The sequence below is a fragment of the Bemisia tabaci genome, chromosome 4, assembly GCF_918797505.1.
Source record: "Bemisia tabaci chromosome 4, PGI_BMITA_v3".
NCBI classification, from domain to species: domain Eukaryota; kingdom Metazoa; phylum Arthropoda; class Insecta; order Hemiptera; family Aleyrodidae; genus Bemisia; species Bemisia tabaci.
The window spans coordinates 20,364,107-20,387,324 of record NC_092796.1 but is presented as its reverse complement, the minus strand read 5'-3'; the positions used below and the strand labels follow the sequence as shown (position 1 = coordinate 20,387,324).

At 43.1% G+C, this 23,218-nt stretch overlaps 1 protein-coding gene across 1 annotated transcript in view; it reads left to right on the top strand.

Annotated features, from left to right (window-relative positions):
• Positions 1 to 23,218, top strand: part of Ser (protein serrate) — a 243,687-nt gene that overhangs the window by 193,125 nt on the left and 27,344 nt on the right. Inside the window, exon 7 of the mRNA XM_019049018.2 lies at positions 18,324 to 18,557. Within this exon, the coding sequence (XP_018904563.2) occupies positions 18,324 to 18,557 (234 nt within the window). The remainder of the gene's footprint in view (positions 1 to 18,323; positions 18,558 to 23,218) is intronic.

Below are 23,218 nucleotides of genomic sequence, written 5' to 3'. Positions count from 1 at the left end.
CCTTTCCCCCCCCCCCTCCCCAGAAAACTCCTGTCAATACAAGATTTCTGCACGTAAACTTGGAGACTCAAACTCAACGACAGAAAACTACACGGAAAAAACAAGACTAGTGTTGAGCAACTACTGGCCGTTTAGTGGGGAGTAGTTGAGGGCTGGCGTCTAAGCGCTGTACAGCTCAACACCGGAAGGCAGTACAGGTGGGCACTGAACATGAGTAGTGCTAATCAGATGCCGCGAGACGTAGTTGCGCTTAACAGGTGTAAATTCACCCACAGGACGTCGGAGTCACGATAGCCTGGTGGTAACGCGCTGGTCTTCCACCGGCGCAACCCGAGTTCGATCCCAGGCGGAGACGTTTCATATTTTACGCTCGCTCCAAAGTCACTTTAGGGCTTGACACTACTTCTTCCTTAGTGACCCAGCCTCGAGCTGTTTAGTGCCCAGCACTCCTCTGACTTGCTGGCTCCATTTGATCTAACCCTCGTTAGTGCCCAGCACTAACATGTAGGTCCCAACCCTAAACTCGTTTTTTTCCGTGTAAACCATGTCATGATGTGAAAACTCTCTATTCGTCCAGTCTAGTCGGCCATGATAGCCATGGTGAAAAACATTTCCTGGTTTAGAACTTTTAAAGAGTCGGGAAACACCCAAAAAAGTTTGGAGACTTTGACGCAGCGGTAAGAAAGTAAACGATTTTATACGTGACATCTCTCCATTCGTCCAGTCCAGTTCTGAAGCTTCGAAACGCCGATACGAGTCCATCGCCGAGTCATAACACACGCGAAGCACCGCGACGCGGCGCGCCGCCGACACCTTGTCTGGCGTCCGCTAAAGACGTCGGTCGCCGCCGCCGAGGAGGGGGCTAAGCTCCCGTAAGCAGGCGGGCGGGCGGGCGGGGGGGGGGGGGGGAGGAACCGCGATGATGAATCACTCCTAATTTGCATGTCTATGAATGATTTGATTGTCCGAGGGCCATTGTGGTCGGCCACTTGCCACTCGCCACTCGCCGGCCCCCCGCCCCCTCCCGCCCGCGACCCCGCGAGTCTGTTAGCGCGCATTCAAATCCGGGCGGTGTTCCCGCCTTTGTCCGCCGCCGGGCGCTTTTTGTTATCGCTCGTTCGTGAACGAATAGCCGGGGCTCCCGACTCGACCGCGTGCCCGGAGACCCGGTGGCGCCTGCGCACTTACGCGCCGCCTATTCTGTCACGATATGCTTCCGTCCTCAGGAAGAGCGCCGTGTGTGGAAAACGGTAGTGTGCGGAAACTTACTTCCGGGTTCCGGCGGTCTGGGGAACCGGGATTGACGGAATAGACAGGGAATCAGCGGCGAGCAGGTAATGTCAGGAAAAAATCATCTCAATTCGAAAAAGTCTGAAGATTAACCTTGAAAGAAATCTTACCAACAGAAAAAACCAGTGGGACGATCGTTCATCTTAGCTGTAATCCTCACGCCAAGCGCTAACTGACGAATGTCCCCCATCATTGACCGATTTCTGACGAGTATTTTTCGAGATTTTAATCGAGTTATTTTTTTACTCTAAGGTATGAAAATAAGTTTTTAAGTTTAATCTTGTTTAAATGTTAAATGAAATAATGTAACAATGTAAAAATGTTAAATGTTTTTAAAACATTTCTTCATTCAGCAGGAAACTTCTAGGAAAGCTTGGAGACTTAAACGCAGCGGTAGGAAAGTAAACCATTTCATGACGCGATAACCCGATTCGTCCAGTCTAGGTGGCCATAATATAGCCATAGTGAAAAACATTTCCTTGTACAGAACTTTTATCGAGTCGGGAAACACCCAGAAAAGCCCGGAGACTTTAACACAGCGGTAGGAAAGTAAACCATTTCAGGACGCGGTGACTCGATTCGTTCAGTTTAGGTGGTCATGATAGCCATCACGGAAAAAACAAGACTAGTGTTGAGCACTACTGGCCGTTTAGTGGGGAGTAGTTGAGGGCTGGCGTCTAAGCGCTGTACAGCTCAACACCGGAAGGCAGTACAAGTGGGCACTGAACATGAGTAGTGCTAATCAGTTGCCGCGAGACGTAGTTGCGCTTAACAGGTGTAAATTCACCCATGAAACGTCGGAGTCACGATAGCCTGGTGGTAACGCGCTGGTCTTCCACCGGCGCAATCCGAGTTCGATCCCCGGCGGAGCGTTTCATATTTTACGCTCGCTCCAAAGTCACTTTAGGGCTTGACACTACTTCTTCCTTAGTGACCCAGCCTCGAGCTGTTTAGTGCCCAGCACTCCTCTGACTTGCTGGCTCCATTTGATCTAACCCTCGTTAGTGCCCAGCACTAACATGTAGGTCCCAACCCTAAGCTCGTTTTTTCCGTGATAGTGAAAAACATTTCCTTGTGCAGAACTTTTATCGAGTCGGGAAACACCCAGAAAAGCTTGGAGACTTCAACGCAGCGGTAAGAAAGTAAACCATTTGGTGACGTGACATCTTTCCATTCGTCCAGTCCAGTTGGCCACGATAGCCATGGTAAATAACTCCCATTGTCCAACGCCTGTAAACTACCTGGATCGGAATTCTCAATTCGCACTGTAGAACGTATCGTCGACTTGAACTCCATTGCTCTCTTATCAACTAGGTTTTACGAACTCACGATACAGACGTATGTATCATTCTCAATGAAAAGTCTAATATTTGAAATATAGTCTCATCTCTTTACCCCTCTGTCGACACATCCTTTCCGCGCAATGAGTGGGTCGGCTATCTCGAGGCTCATCGGTACCCACAGGGGACAATAACACCTGTACCCGGCACGATCCAAACTTCACGGCAGCCGGCAGCGAGGGATTAGGGGGGCGCTAAACGGAATTATTCTGCCCACTTATTTTCTTCACGCTTTTATTGATGTACACGGAAAAAACAAGACTAGTGTTGAGCACTACTGGCCGTTTAGTGGGGAGTAGTTGAGGGCTGGCGTCTAAGCGCTGTACAGCTCAACACCGGAAGGCAGTGCAGGTGGGCACTGAACATGAGTAGTGCTAATCAGATGCCGCGAGACGTAGTTGCGCTTAACAGGTGTAAATTCACCCACGAGACGTCGGAGGCACGATAGCCTGGTGGTAACGCGCTGGTCTTCCACCGGCGCAACCCGAGTTCGATCCCAGGCGGAGACGTTTCATATTTTACGCTCGCTCCAAAGTCACTTTAGGGCTTGACACTACTTCTTCCTTAGTGACCCAGCCTCGAGCTGTTTTAGTGCCCAGCACTCCTCTGACTTGCTGGCTCCATTTGACCTAACCCTCGTTAGTGCCCAGCACTAACATGTAGGTCCCAACCCTAAACTCGTTTTTTCCGTGTACGACGAGCGAACGCGTAAGCAAATGATCTGTCAGTACCGGCCTGCGGCTTTGTGCCGCACTTGACTCCACCGCTGTTGCGAGGTGGTGTCGACTCATCCAGAGTTTCCCGACTCGAGTTCCGGCTCTTGGACGCATTTCAAAGCGATCCGGCCATCGCTCGCGTTTATGAATGGTTGCGGTGCCACATGCGATCGCGGCGCCTCCGGGTCGTTTGGTGTTTGCTCGTGCTGCAGTTTAGGAGTCACGCGCCGCGGAAGGAAATGAAAAAAACGAAAGCACGAACCCTCCGGTGTCGTCTGAAAAGCTACTGATCCGTTATTTTTGACCTAGTTTCAGATTTTTCGGCAACAGAAAATATTACACATGCACTGAAAAAAAAACACATTGGATCCAGACTCTTGAAAACATTGACAAGAAAAAGGACTCTTGATTCAATCAGATCGAAGCTTAAATCAAGAACCAAGCCTCTTAATTTGAGCGGATTTCCTTTTGATTTAAGCGTAAATCTGATTGAATCAAGAGCCCATTTCCTTGTCAATGTTTTCAAGAGTCTGGACTCGAGATCCATTTTTTCTTTCTTTCGAGGGTATGGAAATTTTGTTTTAAGTATTAGCGAGCAGTCGCAACTCAATCAAAATGATGTAATTTGCCAGATGGGCCCCTCCTCTTGAAGTGTGGCGAAATGAATGGACCACATAAGTATAATTCTAAATGCCATTACCACTCGATAGCGGGTTCATAGGGGGCACGCTAATGGTATCTACACACTAAGCGAACGGCGAATCTAGAATAATTTAGTTGGCTTCGTAGTCTGAGAAATTGTACCATCCGATTTCATTTGCTTATCCATTTTTCCCTTTTTTCTCCCTCTCTTTAAGAAAAAAAAAAGGAACTAAAGAATAGTATTGAACAAATTTCGTTTGTAATCTTTTGGTATTTGAAGAATAATCATGCAAAATGTTGAAGATTGAAAACGTTGGTTTCCCTGCTTAAACGTATCAGTCCTGGCTAGACCAGAAGTTTGCATAGTCACAAACCGAAATGAGACTGAGTCTAGGTTCATAATTGGCCGCGCGCCGATCTGCCGTTTTGCCTTCATTTCGAGGGATAGGCAAGAGCGCGTACCCAGGAGCAGTAATAGTTGTATCACCGGATGCAGTCAATTACGGTGCGTTGTGTCAATTCTGTCGTGCTATGGAAAAACGTCGTGCAAACATTCAGACGTCACTAATAGTACTCCGATGAAATATATATTTTGAACGAAAGTTATGAATGTATCTCCTTGATATTTTTACATTTACTGAGCAAGTAGAGAGAAATATTCTATCAACGGTTCAAAGAAAAATCATCAACATTTTTCTCGGAAACTGTTTAATATGAAAGAGAGGTCTCATCACAGCCAACGTCAGGGAAATCTCCCTAGTACGACAGAATTGTGCACCGTAGTGTAATTACTAAATTACCAAACACTGGCCTACAAAAATCCTAATAGTTGTGATTGATTTCCTAACCAAGAATCGCCTCAAAGATTAGTTTTTTGAATGAAAGAAAACTACAAACTCAAAGAAGATTTTTAAAAAAAGCCAGTATTTTGGAACCAGGGAATTTTTTTTTTTTTTTTTTTTTTTGTGAATGAACTACTTGGAGATGAACCAGGCAGAGGGAGCAAAATTCCAGAGATCACCGATACGCTTACTCTTGTACCCAAATTAGTGGGCTTAAATTCATTCCTCTGTAATCCCGACCGAAGTATTCCTGGTCCATAAATTTGTTTATGTTTGTTTGCCCGTTTTTCGGATGTAAATTAATGAAGCCGAGGTATGTCGCATCAATTAACGGATGGAAACTTCAAATATATGGCGTTCCCCGAGCAAACACTGTTCCATCTCGGGACCAACCGTCAACGCTGATGAGATGATGCGCACGGAGTTGCCTTATTTCAAACTTCAAATTCAAGCTTTATATTCAGAAAAAACTAATATGTATACTTTGACCAATAGCATCCTTAAAGACGCAAGAAAGGTTTCAAATACAACAACCTTAATTAGTTGAAAGGTTTTATAGCATTATCAGGTTTATTCGAGAATCAAGAATATGATATCGTCTTCTTCCGGCCGAAGTATCACAAGCGCCAAATGACGCTTCAAAATTTTCGACGCCATTTTATTTTTTTACAGAGCAATTGTTGGTTGAATCTGTTTGAAAATTTCACTGAGTTTTATCGGCAGCACAAAGAAAATTCAGTGAAATTATCGGACATCTTCGTTGAACAATTTCTCTGTAAAAAATTAAAATGGTGGCTGAAATTCGCACGGCGCTTGTGATACTTTGGCTGGAAAGTGACGACATGTTGGAAGGTTCATAACTTTATCAGGTTGATACTAGAATTGTATCAGTGAGAACGAAAACACACCAACTCCGTAATTCAAAAATGCTCAGTTTTCATTAAAGAGAGTCACATAAAAATCATTGAAGTTTACGCGTCTGTTCCAACTTGGACCTTTAAAGTGTCCTTAAATGTTTGTCTTTCGTCACCCAAAATCTTTTTCTTTTCTAACTTCTTCAACTACAGTGTAGTTTTGCGTGCGTCTTGATTATTTTGATTTTTTCGAGTTGGTGTGTTTTTGTTCTCACTGATTCAATTAAGAATATGATATATACCTTTAACTAAATCTCAGCTACTTATTTTTCTTACTGTGTAGGCTACGGAGCTTGCACCAGGCTTGTTTGTTTTTATTCCAAGAGAAGTGTGAAGTTGAGAAATTGAGTAAACGGTTCTGGAGCGGGTATGGGATGGCAGCCGTGGAGTAATATGGAGCGAGTAATGCTCTAACGAAGCCTGAGCCCAAGCTACATTCTGATTAGCCTGATAGCCCGTTGATGGTCGTTACTCATTAAGCACGGCACGGCTGGCACTGGCGCGGCGCCGCGTGGGAAACCTACTAATTTGCTTGATTCGCTTTTCACCAGATAAATTAATAAATTCCAGATAGGGCATTGTTACTTGAAAACTCCCGCCAGATGTGTGACGACGCGAGTGACCGCATTTTTCCACCGTCGCGTTGTCGCCCCGTGTGGGCAAAGCTTATGACATAATCCGGATGACCCTCCGACCTAGCTCGAATAAGAATTGGAAAGTCGCTCGTCATTTTATTTTTCGTTTTTCAATTAATTATCGGAGCTATTTGAAGGAATGAGCGTGTCGGACCATGTTGATATCTGAGGTGTATTTCAAAAAACTCAGCCATGTTCCGACTGCTCGTCTCAATATCAGGATCTGCGATGGCTGGTCACTGGGAAAAGATGTCTTCTAAGCACTGGAAAAAAAAGTAGCTTGGATCTAGAGTCCAGACTCTTGAAAACATTGACAAGAAAAAATACTCTTGATTCAATCAGATTTAAGCTTCAATCAAGAACCAAGCCTCTTAATTTGAGCGGATTTCCTTTTGATTTAAGCTTAAATCTGATTGAATCAAAAGTCCTTTTTCTTGTCAATATTTTCGAGAGTCCGGACTCTAGATTCAATGTGTTTTTTTTTCCCAGTGTGTGTTTGATGCAATGCGTGAAGTATTCGTATAGTCTAGTAAGCGCTATGCGTTTCACGCCGCCCGCTGCTGACCGTAGCGACCGCACTGTCTTTGTCAATGCGTGAAGTATTCATGCAGTCTTGTAGGCGCTAATATGTGTTACATGCCGACCGCTGCGTCGCGCCGAGGGTTTCTCCTTTTCATCTCAAGTTCTCGTCATCATTGCTCTCAGTGTATTTGTAGGTTTAGTGAAAGACAACGCGCTTCGACTGCTTCGAGGCGTGTATTAAACCTACGAAGTTAAGGGTATCAAAGCTATCATATTCTTTTCAATTGTTTTTAAGTAAGTAAAAAACAATCAATAATATAATGGTGCCCTTTTACGTTTGCGATAGTTTTAGTTTCTCGAGAAGTACATTAGTAAATTTCAAAATTCGTGTTATATTTTCAGAACCCAATGATTTTATGTCTACAGTAGTTCACATTGTAACGGAGTAAAACGCACAAATTTTTACCTTGCGATGGACCTGTTGAAATCACACAAATTAAACATAAAAAAAAAAAAAAAAATTGAGCCAAGAATGGTACCAGATATATACCAACATACTCACACCGGTATCACTAGAGTTAAGAACCCCATAGGACGTCAAAGATAGAGATAAGCCAATATGCGAGCTGCTACGAAATTCATTGTTATTCTCGGCTATAACTGCTAAATGATACGGACGCTATTGGAATACCTGACAAAGGACATTAAATACTGGTTCATGCTCTGTGGTCGACTACTCTATGTATGTGGCCACTGATCAATGCGCTATCGCTGGGTATTGAAGTGACCACCGGCGCTTGCCGCCGAAAGCGACCTAGCCAGATCTCCGGAAATTTTTAAGTTTTCCAATGTTTTTCCGCTATGGGAGTATTGTTTTGAAGAATGTAGCTCTCAATTACTTCAACGTACTCTGTAATAAGAAACGTGAAAGCTAAGTTCAGTGCCGATGTAGATATTTTGTTCAATATCTCTCTTTAAAATTGTGTAGAAAAACCCGTGCTCTCTACGAAAAATACGAAGACCAAACGCTGAATTGAACGACAAAAATTGCCGCCATCCTACTTAAATGCAAGATTTGGATTACATAATGGGCAAATCTTCAAATTAATTCGTTCAACATTTCGCTATGGACCATTGTTCTAAAGCTATTTTTCTTAGAATATAGGTTCTAAATGTGCCTCAGATTATAAGCTGGTAAATACAGTTAGCAAATCGTATTATAATTCAAGGAAACCTCAGGTATTGATATCAATGAGGTGCTTTCCAAAATTGACTGTTCTCACATTTTGCGATTTTTATGACTTGCTCTGATCTAGAAGAAAGAAACTAAGAAATAAAACAAAAAAACCAGAGAGATTTATTTTACCTATCTACGCCTTTTGTTGATTTCAAGCGTCTTTTAAGTGAGAATTAAACGACGTATCATTTTGTGAGAGTAGATCCTAACCCCCGTCCTCCCTTGCTTATTTACTCGACCTATCTTCTTGTTTTCACTAAAGTAAGAGTTTACCATCCGGCAGCACTGCAAGGAGCTTCTTGCAACCTGTCTCGTCTCGCTTCCAAAGATCTCAACTTAATTTGTTGTCCGTATCCTGCTCTAACATTCTCTCCTTGCTGCGCATCCCTGAGTTTCCTTTTCTTCCGAGTCCTATCATTCCCAACCTTTCAATTACGCATTTCTCACGGGTCTGCTCGAGCTCATATCTCAATTTTTTAAAGATTTCCCGTCGAAATTCAACTGGTCTTCGCCACAAGGATGCTGCAACCCGTAGAGCTGACTCTGAGACTATAAAATCATACGACCCTGCGGTCGTCCTTGCACTTGAGGACTGTTTTAAAACTGCATCACCGAACGGTATTGAAAGATCGACGGGCATCGCAATATTTTCATTTATAGCACTGATTGTGCTTTTACTGCTCTAGAAATAAAAGTCTCTTGGATCTATAGTCCAGACCCTTAAACAAATTGACAAGAAAAAAACCCTTGATTCAATTGGATTTTAGCTTGAATCAAAAGGAAGTTCGCTTAAATTTAGGGGCTTGGCTCTCGATTCAAGCTAAAAGCCGATCGAATAGGCATTACTTGTCAATTCTTGTCAATCTTCAGTTTTTCTTGTCAATTTTTTAAGAGTCTTTCACACTTCCTCGCTTGCTATTGGATACATTTCAACCCACGATTTGGCAGGGCATCCTCCACTTTTTCAACCACCTAAGTACCAGTAATCGCGATAAGTTGCGATTCGATCGGAGAATGCATTGCGATTTTATCGACGTCGATTTATTGCAATATTATCGGATAAAAAATTGCTATTAATTGCGTTATTATCGACATCGATTCATCTTGATGAATTGAGGTAATCGATTTTATAGAGATAAAATAGGGACAAGATTGAGAATAATCGCTCGGATGTCGATAATTCCAGTGATTTCATCGCCCAAAAACCGCAATTTAATTTATAAATATCGCGATTTCTCCGTTGAAAAACGCCACTTGAACAGGGTGCAGGTTGAACAATCAGCGCAGTTAAAAACAAGTCCAGTACATACGCATTCCGTATCTATGCCCTCATTCCGTTGAATTTGACTGAGCGTGGCGCCGGCCCCACCAAAAACATAGCAAAATAAGTGATGCCGGACCCAGCCAGGAGGCGATGGACGTTCTGCCGCACTAAGAACATTCGAGAGTTGCCAAATTTTCATCGATAAAACGTTAATTTTTGAGGAATGTTCTGAATATGTTTCCTTTAAATTTTCAGGAACACTAGGTAGGATTGCGAATAAAATTATCTGAAATATTGGACGAAAAATATCCATAAGTGTACCAGGAAATTTGTATTTTATCGAAGGCAATTTGGCAACGCCTGGAGGCTCATACGGCGTTTTTCCGTGGCACAGCAGCGTTCCCAGGCGCATTCGGGGTGATTCCCAAGGATGCATTTTCCGCGCGGCGGCGGCGACGGCAAATTCGCGAATTCGGCCCAGTCTCGGCTCTCGGGTAGGAACGTGACGGGAATACGGGAACGCGCGGGTGGGTGGGGGGGGGGCACTTGAGAGGTGGTTGCCGGTCGGTGGTTAATAAGTGCGGCTCATGCTTAGGTTAGTTTAATTATGAAGAGACGCGGCGCATGATGGACTGGACCCGAGCAACGCAGCCCCGAGAGTCGCCGGGTTGCCGCTCGCCCTTTATTTGCATCGCATCATGCGAACGTCTCGTTAGCTTTACCGCTGAAACTCCGTGACCTTGGAATATGATAGAATGAAAAAACCAAAAAAAAAACCAGGAAAAACCCAGAAAACGTCTGGCTCCTCGTATAACTCAGGATTTTTCTGAGAATTTTTGCCGCGGACTGATTATTGAAATTGGTACACTGGAAAAAAGAACACATTGGATCTAGAGTCTGGACTCTTGAAAACATCGACAAGAAAAAGGACTCTTTATTCAATCAGATTTAAGCTTAAATCAAAAGGAAATCCGCTCAAATTAAGAGGCTTGGTTCTTGATTTAAGCTTAAATCTGATTGAATCAAGAGTATTTTTTCTTGTCAATGTTTTTAAGAGTCTGGACTCTAGATCCAATGTATTTTTTTTCCAGTGCACCTCAATTGACGATGTGTAGGCTTAACAATAGGCAATGGAGACAAAGGAAAAATGTAGCGATCCTATTAATTGAAATGGTCGGCCTTTACGGACCTCGGGGGAAAATGATGGGCTAACTGTAGAGTCTCTCGTGGATTACTACCAGTTGTGCTACCTTTGTCCATTACAAGTACCTGCCACCAAGATCGCTGCATTTTCCGTTTGTCTTCCTTGTCAATCGCTTTGTCTATCTATTTCAATAATCAATCCGCAGCAGAAACTCCTGAAAAGTTGGAAAACTCTGCAGTTATGCGAGGAACCAGGCGTTTTCTAGGTTTTCAGGGGGGTTTTCCTGTTTTATTTGGTGTTTCTGAGTGTAGGTTACATACTCTCCAGCCCTGTCTCTGAAATAAACCCTTCCTATTTTCCCTTGATTTCACAGCTTTGTGAAGTCTCATCAAATATAACCACGATAATTTCCATCCTTCACGTGTTCTTCTGGTTCCCATGGTAGGAGTAAACAGGTATGGACGTAGCAGCCGTAGCAAAGCATCATGGGGATGAGAAAATTCCTCGAGTCGTGACGTAGAAGTTGGACCGTCTCTTTTTGACTCCGACAGAGTTCATAGTGCACGAACACATTAGGCGAATTTTTGTGGGAGAATTCGGTCGAATTTTTCAACCAGAGTGGCAGGGTTGCAAACCAAAGGAGAAAACGCTTTGCTGAAGTTGATATCTGAACTCGGTTGCCTGATGAATTTTGCCCACCGCACCGTTTGCATCCATCCATTTTTCCGTCCGAGAATTTTTGATGTGCTTGTCATTGCTGCCTACGGAAACCAAATGTTGCATGCGCACAGTCGCCCGGAGGGAACTTCGTTTTGTGGTAATTGAGGTTGGTAGTAAGTTGACAACTTCAACCAAATCTACTCGAGAAAATTCGTGTATACTAACAGAGATCTTGAACGCCAGGTTTCCATTCAGTCCCGTGACGTAGAAAAGCAAACCAGTAGCCCACAGAGGAGAGTCGGTTCTATGTCAATCCTACCCTATTTTTCCTCCACCTTATTCCATTTCCCGCCACTCCAAAGCGTCTAGCCCACTCTAAAAATGGGGCTCTCAAACTAGCACCAATTCTTCTATTTCTCAGCCATTTCTGCACGGAATTCCTTGAAAATTTCAAGATCCGATCTGTGATGTGTCTCGAACACATCGGTTACCTTCAAAGATCGTCGGGATGTTTGAAAGGCAACAGTCAACAGTTCCATCAATGAGCCTCTTTGAAGCCCCTAGTTTAAAGATGGGCTGGACTTTTAAAGGTCTAACCCGACGCCTATGAAGTTTGACGTCATGGGCGCTGAACGGAATCTTCCTTACGAAGTCTTCGGGGGGATGACCGCGTCCACATCACCCATTTCGGGGTTCACTGTTCGCTTTGGAATCGTGCGAAATGGATTCGATGTCACCTCCACGTCGCGTCGCCCGCGCAGCGTCGTCCATGACGCGGCTGTCTCGGGGTGATTTGGCAAGCGGGTGAGCGATCAATTACCGGGCCGCAAGATAAACATCTCGGAGCATCGCTGTGGGCGCGTCGGACCACGATTCATATTGCAAAATGGCCGCCGGCTCCACCGCGCTGCGCCCAAGCTCAACGACGCACAGTCGGCGGTAATGGCACCTTTGACAGTAAAAAATCTCACACTTAGCCGCCGTTTATCTGGACCGGGTTCTGGAAAGGGACCAAGCAGTGGCGATCGACTATCGATGGTTCCCCATTTGAAGCTATAGTAAGGAATCGACTATGAAGGTGTTCGTCGCGAACACCCTGTTTATCGATCCTTTTTCAGAGGTTTAAATTGCAGAGCAATCGATGTATCGTAACATACGCCATGTCTCAGGGATCAAGTCACGTTAAGTCGGAACTGAGAAAAAGAGCTAGAAGACAAAATTTAACCCAAATCTCTACATTCAAAGTATCAAACGATCAGTTAACATTGCGGGGTTTTTTTTTTTTTTTTTTTTTTTTTTTGCATTTAACTGTAACTTGCCTTTCAAATTCAAAGAAAGTAGTGTATTGCAGTAATTCAACGGCGAAACAGTCATTTCCAAAGCGGTGGCTAAGTTTCATACATTTTAAGTAAGGATAAGCTGCGCCGGATTTACTTACTTGCCGCCCAAGGGCCGCCTGTATTTTGCCGCTCCCTTCTCATTCGTTTTGAAACTTCAATAAAAACCACCAAGAGAACGTGCCGGAGGGGGAGGGGTGAATAAGACGAGTTTTCTCGTGTTGAACACATTTTTTACGAAAGCCCTGTCAATACTACTAGCAAAAGTTCACGGAACTTGGCGCGAAAGTTAAGTTCCGTAAACCTTTGTGGGCAAAGCCTTCCATTTACATGAATTGAAATGGACGAAAAAATTATGAATGAACAAACATAAATGTGGTTTAAAAATTTTAACTTCCGCCGCCGTGCCGCACTGACCGCTCTGTGTTTGACGCAATGCGTGAAGTTTTCACACAGTCTTGTAGGCGCCATGCGTTTCACGCCGCCCGCTGCTGACAGCACTGTCGCACTGTTTTTGACGCAATGTGGGAAGTATTCATGCAGTCTTGTAGGCGCTAATATGTGTTACATGCCGACCGCCGCGTCGCGCCGAGGGTTTCTCCTTTTCATCTCAAGTTCTCGTCATGATTGCTCTCTGCGCCGCGCCGTTCCAGGCCAAATTCCGTGTTCGGTTTCTCTGTTAGTCTTAACTCGATTAATTCAAGGTGCTGTCTATCGTATCACAGAAAGACAACAAAATTAGAGGTATACTCTCAGGATATGAGAGATATTTTGTCACCTTTTCTCGTTTGTATTTTTTTCTGAATCCGCTTTTCCTATGTACCTACATTTTAAAAAAAATTGCAAATTTGCCGCCATGGGGTGCGGCCTATGTGGCCACCCCCTAAATCCGGCCCTTTTAGCTGTTTGCTAACACACTTAATATCACTTGATGGAGGAAAGAAATAACATTCCAAAAATTCACCCCGCCTTTTTATCGCCCATTTTGGGGCTAAAACTAAATTGAATCTGGCAGCATGATAATCATGAATGTCCATCATTTCAATTGTGAGATTTTTTCAGTCAATGAATATTTTTAGGGCTGGATCAAACCGTATAATAGGTTAGAACTACTGCTAAAGGTATTGTTAAGATAAAGCGCAATAATACGCATAGGCAACAAGTGTAGTGAGGGTTTGATGGGTGCTGGCCATCAAAATAATAATCTCTTGGAGCGCCTTCAATTTTTGTGATACTCTACGCTTTGTCACGGAGTTAGTTTAGTTGCTCGTCCGATTTGAACCCAACTATTTCGCAGTTTCCACTATACGCCCTCCTGAGTATGCCGTTACTTCCATATTTCTACGGATGAGAAAGTGTCTGTTCTCATTAAAGGCAAAATAATAGTATTCTAATCTTTTTCTTCTATCTCTAAATATTTTGCTATTCTATTCATTTACTGGTGGCTTGCAAATTTCCGGCAATGCTAATGGTCTGCAACATACATTTCGCCTGGCTTTCCTGATCTGAGTGCATCTCAAAGAATAGGAGGAAAGGCAGAAACCAAAAGTTCATCAGCATAATCGGGACGGCGGCCTTCGGAGCGGCGGGAATAAGGACAAGATTGTCAATTCTTCTTGGCCGAATTTATGGGTCAATCATTCAAGTGGCGATTTTTTGCCCCGTCGCGAGCCCTTTCGCCATTGTTTTGACTGGACCCCAACGGGACTTTCACTCCCTGTTGCCGCTTGACCCGCGTTAACCACTTACTTTTGTTCATCCGAAAAACATAAACCATTGATATCATCACTATATAAATTGTTAAAAAAAATACGAAGCATCGTAATTAGCAAGAGTTACTGTTTCTACCACGCGGAGAAAAAGTTCCCGGGGCATCTACCAGAAAGTCCTCTTAATATTTTTGCCGTTGAATTTTTTTTTCCGTAAAACCAAAATTCTCTCTAAGAGAACTAGAAGTCTTTTAGGATAAATATGAATTTCTGTTTTTTTCTTGAGAAATTTGGTGCGGCATATTTTGAAGTAACGATTTTTTAATATATGCCCAAGGAAGTTATTCTCCGTTTGGTTTTACCATTCGTTTGATGCGAGTTGCACTTCATATACCCTGAAGCAAGATTCTCTAATACTCCGGGGTATAAATTTTCGATGAGGTAACTGTCACCGCTCAAAGTATGTTTGTTGCCTACTCTACAAATCGAAGGCGAAATTGCAATGTACATATCCCATTATCCCTTCGTATTACTTCTGCTTACTCGATTTTTTAAGTCAGAAAACGCCTCAGTGAAGACCAAGAAATGACTCACCAATATATTTTTTGAAGTTTCCTCTTGACTGCGCACACATTTTCACGTTCCAGAAAAACTTGCGCGGCAACTCTGCAATTAAATCCAATTAGGCGCATTTTTGTCCAGTGCGCCGATATTACTTTATGGGCTTTTTTCCACACGCAGTGTTGCCGGACGTGCACTTTTTCCGCACGGAATCCCCTATGAGCCGCACATAACATACACGCGATCTTGCTTCTTGGTCCACGAGTCCAACGATGTCCGCACTCGGCTGTGAGCTGTGCAGACCACTTTATGAGCGCGCGCTACCATTACGTCACAGAGTCACTAGATCTCCCATTCCGCGCGAGGGAAGCATCGTCTCGCGGGCCGATTCCTGCACGACCCGGCAACCCCGGTCTACTTTTGGGAGGTCGGCGCTATTACCCGGCGAGTGGTTATCAGATCAGTGCCTACTACCTAAATAAAAGCGTTTTATTGATGCATCCAGCGACTTATTTTTTCCGGCCGAGCCCGTTTTAGGATGTTGCTGGGTTTTTGTCGTCGAGAAAACGCAACCGTTCGCCTGATTCGCTCTTTTCACTCGCCGCTGGACGTTGCAGAATGTGCATCTTGTTTGGCTCCTCGCCGATCCTGCGCTATTAAACTGATGTTGTGCCTACTTTAGGCTGCCATTTATTGAGCCTGGCGCTGCCGGTGAAAGTGTGTCCCAATTCGATTATTGGGATTTGTTCGATTGAAAAAAATTGAAGTTATTATTCCTACTCTTGCGTTCCCGTCACTGAGGCAGTTTTCCCATCTCTATTTCTAATAGTGCGATTCAAAGGCGATCATAGCTCATGCTTTTATGAATGGGAAAAGGGAAAAAAACTTAAGTTGTTATTCCTTCTCATGCGTTCAAGTCACCGAGTTATTCCTCCTCATGCGTTCAAGTCACCGAGTCCTTTGCCTCATCTTCAACTCTCATAGCGTTATTCCAAGGCGATTAATACTGATGCTTCTATGAATGGAGGAGGGGAAAAAAGACAGAAAGAAAACTGTAAGCTATTATCCCTACTCTTTCGCTCAAGTCACTGAATTATTTTCCTCGTCTCAAACGTCGTTTTTCGAAGGCGATGATAACTCATGCCCTTATGAATGGAGGGCGGGAAAAATGAAAACTTCATTGCTTTTATTTCTACTCTTGCGTTTAGGTCACTGAGTCATTTTCCTCATATTCATCTCAAAGTGTAATGCAAAGGCGATCATTGCGCATGCCTTTTTTGGATAAAAAAAGGAAAACAACTCAAATTATTATTCCTACTCTTGCGTTCAAGTCACTGAGGTATTTTCCTCATCTCCATTTCGAAGAGTGTAATCCAAAGGCGATTTTAACTCATGCCTCATCGGATCCGAAAAATCGCATTTTTACCACAAAATTCTCAACTAATGAATGAAGCTGAGCTATTTACCCGAGAGTTGATATAGCTCCCAAATCACCTCAATATTAAGTGTAAAGTTAGCGTATAGCGTAAGAGTGACGGGAATCTTTCTGTCTGTTTTGAATGATAGAAATGGAATTGTAATTGAAAGAAAGCGTAAAAAAATGGTCTAAATTTTGAGCTTTTCCGATGGGAGTTAGGACACCGCAGAATTTAAGTCCTGAGGACTGAAAATGCTCCCGTGCCCTAGCAGGAGTCTAGTTTTGGCCACTAAATTTCACGTTAAAGTCTCGCTGCCAGACATTCCCGTACTCACTACCATTTTTCCCCCGTGCAGATATCAATTTTCAGTGCTCAAGATCAGCTATTCCTACCTTGAGGAAGTTTCTTCAGGTGCCTCTCAGAATGAAGGGGTAAAATCATTCATTTGCGCGATTTTTGATTAAGCACTTTATTCCGCTCCTTTCATTCTCATGCTGAAAAAGGTCATTACCTCAGTCGGTACGATTGCATCGCGGCAAAGATAAAACGCAAAGCGAAGTTTTCGTCGCTTTCTAAATTTTGAGAGGGAAAACCTCACTCGTAAGCGGTGAGCCCCAAAATGACCGAGCCGGGTTCACACCGGCACTAAACGACGGATGAGCCGGCGCGGCGGCGGCACGTTTCTGTGAATGAATCATGTTGCCACCTAAGTTTTATCTGCCTCTTAGTTCTCACCTTCTACGCAAGAGCGCTATTATGCGATGACTTTAATCTCCGTTTAATATCGTTATTAATTAATCTAATTTGACCTCTCGCCGGCTTGTGGCCTGGGAGCTTTAATCCGTGCCGAAAGTGCTACACGCTCCGCGCCTCGAGGTGCACAATTCCCTTTCGCTAATGCGCTTGTCTATCGAGAGGGACCGGTAATCGGGTGTCGGCAATGCACCGGCTTTTAATTGTCTTTCCGTGAGAAAACGGTTCGGCTATCTATTTTTATTTTCTCCTGAGCGAGTCGTTTTATCGATCGACCCGGGATAGCCTGAGAGGATAAATATTGGCTTATGCTATTACCGTCCTAGAAATGGGACTGAGAACTGGTTGCCCTCGGGGGCTTAATCCACCAAACCTCCTGTTTCCCTCGCATTAACTTCCGCTAAGGTTCAGTTAGACGGCGGGGACTGAACTTAGCGGTCATTTGAATATCCTTGCTCCCAGGAAAGTCGCCAAAGCAAACCACGCAAATGGTGATAGCTTTAAAAAATAAAATCGATCGTGCTTTGTCTTTTTCTGTCAGCTTGCACTCGATCATAGTGCTGGTCTTCGCCCAAACACCATCATTCCGCTATTTTGCATGTGTTTTACAAGAATTGTGACCGATCATTCAGATTAGTCCAGCGCATTTGTAATCGTGTTCAATGGATTAATCATAGAGATCTGCAAAAATTTTAAAAAATCAGCTCCAATGCCAATGTTCTATGCGCAGTGCCAACGAAGATTTAACCATTGATTTGAAGGCACGTAGTCGAAATTTCCTATCACCCTATGGACAGCATGCCGTTTTAAATCCTGCTTTTAAGAACCAGTAATGAATTTAGAATTTTTACTTCATATTGATAAATTTCGTCATGCATGTTCTACCGCAATTTTTTTCCATTTCATCGAGAGATGCCCCTTCAATCAGTAGATCTGTAACATACACAAAATACCAATGTAATGCCAATATTCTTACCATGTCATAGCATTATTCTGCAACCTGTGTGATATTTCGTATTTTCCCGGAAGCAGGAATGCTTGCATTCCAAGGTTGCAAAATCGATTAAAAAAAATCATTTCTTCACAAGAATGTACCTTTGCAATCTTCGTACAAATTTTATTTATTTTTCCACGAGATCAGAGGAAATTTCAATGAAATTTTCAGTTAGAAATGCCCAAGTTTCTCCTGGTAAAAATTCAATTTGCATGGCAAATTTGGCAACATTGAAATGTAATTACGTTCCTTCTCAAAGAAAAGGACCTTTGTGTGTGTGTCTGTCGGTGATCCAGTCGCGCATTTTGTCCCTAATGAACATTTTTTGGGTGGTTTTTGTTTCAGATCTCAACTATTGCGGGACCCACGAGCCTTGTGAAAACAATGGAACTTGTGAGAACACGTCGCCTGACCACTACCTCTGCACGTGTCCCGACGGCTTCTCGGGGATCAACTGCGAGGTGGTGGACAACCCGTGCGCGACCGGACCATGCGCCAACGGAGGGGCCTGTCGCGAAACCGAGGGCCAGTTCTATTGCGCGTGTACTCCCGGTTGGACAGGACCCACCTGCAGAATAAGTAAGTGCCCTTTGTCTTATCTAGAGTCCCTTTATACCCAGAGTTAAGACAACTCGATTATCAGCTGACTGGCAGCCGGCCTTGGCTGGCCATGGAGGCCGAAATGAGTGCACCCAAACGAACGATATTGAGGGATAAGGATCAGGAATCCTGCGATGTCTGTCACACAAAAACAACAACATCAACAAATTGATCAATTAAAAAGAAAATGAGATTGGTTTGTGAATAATTTCTTAATCTAGTTTCATTTTGGACCGATGGCAATAACAATTTACTCTTGATAAACCACAATTAGGTAATATTTTCATTATTCTTGTTCACATTCAAGGTACCGCCATCTTGGTGCACTCGTTTCGGCCTCCATGAGCGAGAACCAATCAGAATTGGATTTTTTTTTAGGCCACTTTCAGCCCAACCCTGGCCCAACCAAAAGTGAGTTGTCTTGACTCTGGGTATAAAGGGACTCTAGTCTTATCCGCCTCATTACAGGGAATCCATCCAGTTTGCGGTGCCGAGGACTCAGAAAACCCGAAATTCTTTTGATTCATCAGGGAGTGAAGTATATTGAGGCGTCTAGTTCCGAAAGCGGCAATCTCTATCTCTATTGCCTTGTCTAAATATTGTGCGATCCTTATTATTTTAAAAGTGACAGAACAGGAATACTGAAATCTCTTTTGTTTTCTTGTGAATTTTTCGTCAATAAGCGAGAAAATTTGCGAAAATTGTATGAACAGCCAGACGTTTTGATTATTCCTCACAGAAAATTAATATGAAGGTACAATTTTTAGACAGGGCAACGGAGATTGCCGGGTTTGGAACTAGAGGCTTCAAAATATTAGAGATAATCAGGGAACATCCTTAATTTGAAGACAACTTCATCTGGACGGTATTAAGATGGCTTGTAAGACTTTGAACACAACTTTGATGTTGCAGACCCAAGCGCACAAGTAAAAGAGAGAGGCAAACATAGTCCATCCGGCGCTAAGTTTAACGCCCCTAAATTTCGATGGGTATGTGATTTTAGCCACAGTGAAGTTGATGAAATTGTATCATGATTTGGTTCGTGCGCTGGAGTTACTATGCATTTTTATTCGTTGTTGCCCCACATATAAAGTGATTGTTGAGTCGTTTATCGCTAAATCCTTATCTTACTGTTCATGATACTTATTTTTGCGTGAGCTAATATGATCACGAAAAAAAAGTAGTAGGGGTTATCTCCTATAATTAATTGTGGTATTGTGCCCAAATTTTTGGATGACATGGACAACGCCAATTATTTATGGTAGCATCGCAACATTACCAGAATTAATTGAGGTACTACCAAAATTAATGGGAAATGTCGCAATTATCCAACAACCCCTACCTCTGTTTTTCCTCGATGACTTTTACTTGAAACGGTTTCGAAAAAACGTCATCTCCCATGGAATTTATTTTATATGTAGAGGTCCGCTTTCTTGCCAGCGGTCCGTCACGATTAATCGATCATTTGACCCTAATTGAAAAACAACAGCAATTTGTAATGAATTTAGAGGTGTTCTTCTAGAGAGTAATTATTATGACAATGCTATCTTCCCCTAAAGAAGAGTAAAAAAAAAAAAATACCCATGCTAACGACTTAAGTTAGTCGGATTTTGATCTGAATTTCCGCCATGCTCATCTGATGATGATGCAAAAATGTGTCAGCCTAGTTGTATTCCAAAACGGGAGCCTCTTCCAACATTTGCTCCTCCCTCTCATGACGAATAACTCCAGAGGGCATCTTTGCCGGGGATTGACAACCCTAAGCCACTGACCCCTGAGACGTGAAACAAGTTGTCAAAACCGAGTTAATTGTGAAAACAGACGTCGAGTCAAACGGTAAGGGATAATCAGAGAGACACCTCGGTCGGCTTGTAGAAGGCGGGTGAACCGGTGAGCCGCGCGTTGGAAGTTGGGAGACGGGGTTTTGACAGACAATAACCGAGCGAAGTTGCTATGTCATGCGTTGACGCCGTATGTCAGGAGGTCTGAAAAAACGAAGGAAAAGGAACCGGGTAAATGCGTTGTGCCCAAAGTCACTCACAGTAAAGTCCTGTATTTTACAGCCTTTTTAATGCGAAATCGATAAAATTGAGTTAAAATGTTTTTGCTGTAGTAAAAATGCCTAATAAATTGGACCTTATTTCGTAGAAATGCAGAGATCAGCATGAACCGCGTGCGAATAAAAATCTTTTACTTTTTCGTTTTCGCGGTAAATTTGTCCTACGTTTCAGATCAATTTGTCTAATTAGGCTACTCGCTTGTCCCTGATCTCAATCGTTCTTCGACAGAATTCTAAAAATTTTCCTGCTCAGCAATAATTATCAACGGAGGTACAGTTTATGGCTGAAGTCGTAGTTAGGAAGGTTGATTAGAGGTGTGCCATATGCCCTGCAAACAATTCTTGGTAATTTGGCCTTTTTCTGCAGGAACCTCGACTTTTTTCCTTCGTTTGTTGTTGTGTTTTTAATGTCATTGAAAGAGGGATTCTTTATGTGCATGTCTAAATTTGCACATGTGCATTCTTGTTAAAGGTTGAATTGTTTGAGTCAATTTGACAAGCTTAGGATGGAGTTACGTTTCGTCGTCTGGGAAACGACGTATGTCCGGCGCGCTTATGGGTGGTTGGTAGCTACGTTTATTTGGTGATTTTAACATTTGAGCCATTAACACCTTACTGAAGAGATCAAAATAGTGTATTACAGAATTTAAAAAGTAGGGGTCTTAAAAGTATATAGTACACAAAATTGAAAAATAGGACATCCATTTTAAGTCTGGCAGCGGTGCCCGGCTTGGAAGTATTCGTGTAGGTAAGCTCACCAGTTGGTTGACGAATTTTTCAAGAGGTTTTTTTAAGATGATTTTCATTCTCTATGCCTCTGTCCTTTTCTCTTCAGTTTAATCCTAACTCGAGAGATGCAGGACCCATAATGATCGTCTCCAAATCGTCCGTTTTATTTGAGGGTACCCTCATTTCAATTACCGTCTTGAAATGTCGAGGAAGATGCCATCTAAAAGTAGGAATTATAGACTTAACTCGAGTTCCCTCATACTCGATCAATTCATAATAAGCATACTGAGGTGTACAAGTTAGGTACTTTGTTGTGCTCGAGAGATACCACCCTTGAAAAAAACTCGGGCGTATGAAGTCATACACCGCGGTGGTGCATAGGTGTACCACGGTTCCCTCCACCTTGTTCGCATCTAAGTCGAGCAACCACTGCAAGTATGCATATCGCTATTTGGACTGCGTTTTGCTGTAGGACCTACAATTTCTGAATCATACCCGAAAACACCTATCTACACCGAGTACTCAATATCACATATCGACAGTGAAACTACCAAACCACGTATCTCGGTTTGCGACGTCGCAGACTTCCGGTCATACTTTATTTTTTAAATGAAAAACTACTTAACATCTAGTCTTGAAAATTTCTGTGATTTTTCCTCTTTGTGCGGAGAAAATTCCGTGAAAATTTCAAGGAATGATATTGATTTGGTCTACTTCAAAAAAATAAAATGTGAGCGTAGATTTTTAAACACCGCAAACGAGATACGTGGTTTGGTAGTTTCACCGTCGACATGTTATTTTTGTACTGTAGTAAAGCCAGAAAATGTAGTTCCTAATTGCAAAATGTAGTCCTCATTATGAATTCCTGGTATCCCCTACTTCATGGAGGATGACGCTATGTGCTGTGTTTTTAGAAGGGAGGCATCTCCGTCAATATTCCACCTGGAAACTTGGTGTTCGGACAGATGTTACTTGTTTTGTTGATCCTGAAGCTGAAATGACCGATCCACCATTTCTGCCGTCCGCAGCAAAAACGCCGTCTCTACTAAAAAACGTTTCCTCTCTTCTAGCACGTACTGCTCTACTACAAGGAAATTCAATTGCCACAAGGCTTCATTTTTTCATTTATAGTTCTTATTGGTGTGGTGGAGCTGTTTCGAAAAAAATGAAGCTCGACTATTCGTTGGGTATTTTGTAAAACAGCATTTTGTCAGGAAAAAATCGAAAAACTGTTGAATAGAGATACGGCGTTTTTACTTTGGACAGCAGATTTTGTGATTAGGCCATAGATCGTATTCGATACATCAAACGGGTGGGATTGTATCGATATCGATTGGTTCAAAACATAAACATAGCCTCAAAAGTAAATTCAAAAATCTGAAAGAACGGGTCTTTTGTAACAGATTTTTTATTATTCTTTTGAGTACCAAATGCCAATGCAAAGTGAAATCGTCAGGAAATTTCTCATTTTCAGCTTTTCCAACTTAAATACTTACATTTTGGTTTGAGGTTATGTTCTATTGTTTTGAACCAAACGACACATCGAACCCGTATCGAATACGGTCTATTGCTTTTGAAAGGCGGCGTATTAGGTCCGTTTTTATTGTAAAACAAACGGAGCGGGAAGCTGTGGAAGACGGCGATATTGCGAACATGCGCATCCCGGCGGCCGGAGCCAGTGCAGCACGCAACGCAACGGCCCCCGTTGCCAACTCTCCTATTTCTTCCGAGGTTTATATGTACTTATAGGGGAATTTTCGATTTAAATGGCAACCCGGGCGGCGGAGCTGACCAGTGCGCAGCGCAGTGCCAGTGCAGCCCCGGCCGGGCCGCGGCTGGAGAGTAATTTACC